The sequence below is a fragment of the Octopus bimaculoides genome, chromosome 18 (genome assembly GCF_001194135.2).
Source record: "Octopus bimaculoides isolate UCB-OBI-ISO-001 chromosome 18, ASM119413v2, whole genome shotgun sequence".
NCBI lineage: Eukaryota > Metazoa > Mollusca > Cephalopoda > Octopoda > Octopodidae > Octopus > Octopus bimaculoides.
This window is the reverse complement of record NC_068998.1, coordinates 48,748,854-48,752,071: the sequence shown is the minus strand read 5'-3', so window position 1 is coordinate 48,752,071 and position 3,218 is coordinate 48,748,854. Positions and strand designations below refer to the sequence as shown.

The following is a 3,218-nucleotide window of genomic DNA, read 5'->3' as shown; positions in this document are numbered from 1 at the left end:
AAAAAAAAAAAAAAAAAAAAAAAAGAGAACAAAACAAAACGCAAGGAAATATTGCAATAATTAAAAGGCAAATTAGTTGTTTCGTCATTTAAATAACTAGAACATATTACCCGAGAATGAACAATGGGTGGGTGCATGTACTTGTATGGAAGGGAAGGGTTGTATGCACATTTATGTGAAAGCATCTATATGTGAGTAATTAAGGTGGTTTTATTTACCTGCAGCTATTTAGGTTTTTTGTAACTATAAAGGTTTTTCAATTATATGTATGTATTGTCTTGAATGTGTCTTAATGAGTGGGTGGCTGTCTTTAGCTTTTTATATTTTTTCATCATCCGTGTTTGTATTTATGTGCAAGCATGTACACACACACACATATATATATATATATATATATATATATATATATATATATATAATGTGCGTGTGTGTAATGTCTATGTATCTAGGTGAGTTTTATAGGTTACGTTCTACTGTCACCATGTAGGTGTAGGGAGAAGCAAGCATACATATGCGCACATAACCTGTGGATGTGTGTTGGTCTTATGTATTGAAAACACAAATCTGTCAAGTTTGTAATAAAGAACAAACTCGAAAGTCAAATACATCAAGTTGGTTGTGTTGTTTGTTAAATTTTCTTGTGATGAAAAAAAAAGTGAGTGCAGGTTTTTCAGTATGATTTGGTCGTAGTTGCTGTTACTAGCTGTGTGGAGGTGGTATTGATTTGGGATGAGTGTTTTTGTGTAGTATATACATACATATATATATATATATCCATACATATATATATATATATATATATACTTCATGTGTATATATATATATATATCTCCATGTATATATAATTCATGTGTACATATATATCCATGTATATATAATTCATGTGTACATATATATCCATGTATATATAATTCATGTGTACATATATCCATGTATATATAATTCATGTGTACATATATTCATGTATATATACTTCATGTGTACATATATTCATGTATATATACTTCATGTGTGTGTATATATATATATATATATATATATACACACATATAAAGCCGATAGTTTTGGGGGGTTGAAATAAATTATAGAATGAAGTTAATACAACACCCATTCGTAGAATCATCATCTCCATCAACACCACTACTGTTATTATTACTATTATTATTTTTTTAAACATTATCCATAATTGTTACAGTTTACAAAAGAGCATGCAGGCTCATTAAAACTGAGATAGTATTTTGTTAGCCTGACTGGAACCGACTTCATTCTCATACCTATGGGAGAGATATTTCGCCGTTTCTGTAAAATCCTGCAACAGGTTAAATAATCCACGGAGGTGAAACTTAAACGAATTGGCCACATTTCTTGGTAACTCTTCGCTGCCACTGCTATTCGAACCCACAGACGCGCAATCGTCTTCGTCGGAGATATCCATTGTCGATGTGGAGTCCACTTCTTGGTCTTGATCGCGGTCTTGCTCCGTCGGAGACTCCAGACAGTCATCTTCCAGGTTCCCACAGGTCACTTCTTGTTTGATGGCCTTCAACATGCTGTAGAAGTTGTACAAGTTCTTCGCATCGGAACCGGTGCCCATCAGGGTGCTCTGCTCCGCAGAATACCGGCGCTGGTTGTGCGGTTTCAATTTCAGGTTAACGCTCAGAGCTGGGATGCTGGAGATCGAAGCTGAAGGAGACGGCGGGGCGCTGTAAGAATGATACGGGTCAGAGTTCGAGTTAATGATGGGGTTCGATTCCTGCAAAACCTCCATGTCTCTGAGCCGGCTCGGTATCATGACTGTTGAGTCCATGTGGTTGACGGCTGTAACGAAGTTGCTGAGGGCGGACACGATCGACTGGTGGGTCACCCGTTCTTCGGAAATACTCATGTGACGGACGGAAGGATTCATTATGAAAGCAAGAAATAATATGTATATATAATAAATATTTCAATGGAGAAGAGAAGATAGCTGGATTTAGAATATATCAATATTGAAAATCGCAACAGAGATGGTAATGAATTTGAATGATATCCTTGGTAACTGCGCTTGATTGTGTTTGATTGCTCGTCTGTGATGTGTTTTTTGTTTTTCTTTAAACTGACGGAAGAAATCCGACAGTGTTTCTTAATGAATATTTCATGGTATTTGACCCAGAGGTATATATGGTGCTTATAATGAGAGAAAAGGCGAAGACAAAGTGCAGTGAGGGAGGAAGAAAGAGTGAGAGAGGGAAAGCGGAGACAGTAATGTATTATAGAGAGAGGGAAAACAGAGGCAATAATGTATTATAGAGAGAGAAAAGGGAGGAGCGAGAGAGAGAGAGAGAGAAATATCAGCCAACCGTTTCTCTATTCTCATCTCTGATTGGTGAAGAGACTATCACGCGGTCTACACGCTACCATTGACGAAGAATTTCACTCGCACTCCCCTTTCCCTCTTCCTCTCACTTTCTCTCTCTGTATCTTTCACTAATAAAAATAATTCTGAAGCTTCTCTATCTCTCTCTTACTCTCTTTCGCTCTCTTAGTCCTTTATCTCCACCTCCCTCTATTTCTCTACTTTTCCTCCTTTCACTATCCCCTTTTACGCTTCCTTCACCATACTTTTAATGTTTCTCTCTCTCTATATAAGTTATTTACTTTCTCCACATCTATTTCTTCCCCTCTTACTCTACTCTTACCCTCTTTTTTTTTACTAACTTCAGTAAAGTACTTTTACTCTTTCTCTCTCTCTCTTTCTCATTCCCCCTCTCTCACTCGCTTTTCTCCTCTTATTATTTCTCTCTTCCTTTCTCTCCCTCCTCTGTCTGTCTCTCTTTTCTCTATCTCTTAGTCTTCCCCTCTCTTTCTCTTTACCAACTACAGTATAAATAATTTAATCTTTCTTTATCTATCTCTCTATCAATTTTCTTATATATTCTCTTTTTCCCCACCTCACCCAGCATAGACTAATGATTCAGTTAACTTTCTCACCACCGCACCGTGTCATCCTGCACACGAACACTCCAATAAAACAAAACCGTGTGTGAGCTATTATTTTTTTAGAAACTAAATTAATTACTCTGAGAAATTACAGCATGTCAGCTTTCATCACTTGTCCTACGTCTTTCCGCTTAAGGATTGTTCTATTACCTCAGCGAATGGCGTCAAATTAATAGCTTCGAGCTGAAACAGTCCAAATTTAAACTTATATATATGTATATATATATATATATATATAT

At 36.3% G+C, this 3,218-nt stretch overlaps 1 protein-coding gene across 1 annotated transcript; it reads right to left on the bottom strand.

Annotated features, from left to right (window-relative positions):
• Positions 1–6: 6 nt before the first annotated feature.
• LOC106877859 (mid1-interacting protein 1A) lies at positions 7–2,215 on the bottom strand. The gene has a single exon (XM_014926896.2). It carries the CDS (start codon positions 1,904–1,906, stop codon positions 1,220–1,222), a length of 687 nt encoding a protein of 228 aa, XP_014782382.1. The 5' UTR covers positions 1,907–2,215; the 3' UTR covers positions 7–1,219.
• Between the last annotated feature and the right edge of the window lie 1,003 nt (positions 2,216–3,218).

Excerpts from the sequence above, each read along its gene's own strand:
- LOC106877859 (XM_014926896.2), bottom strand. The coding sequence starts at position 1,906 with ATGAATCCTTCCGTCCGTCACATGAGTATTTCCGAAGAACGGGTGACC.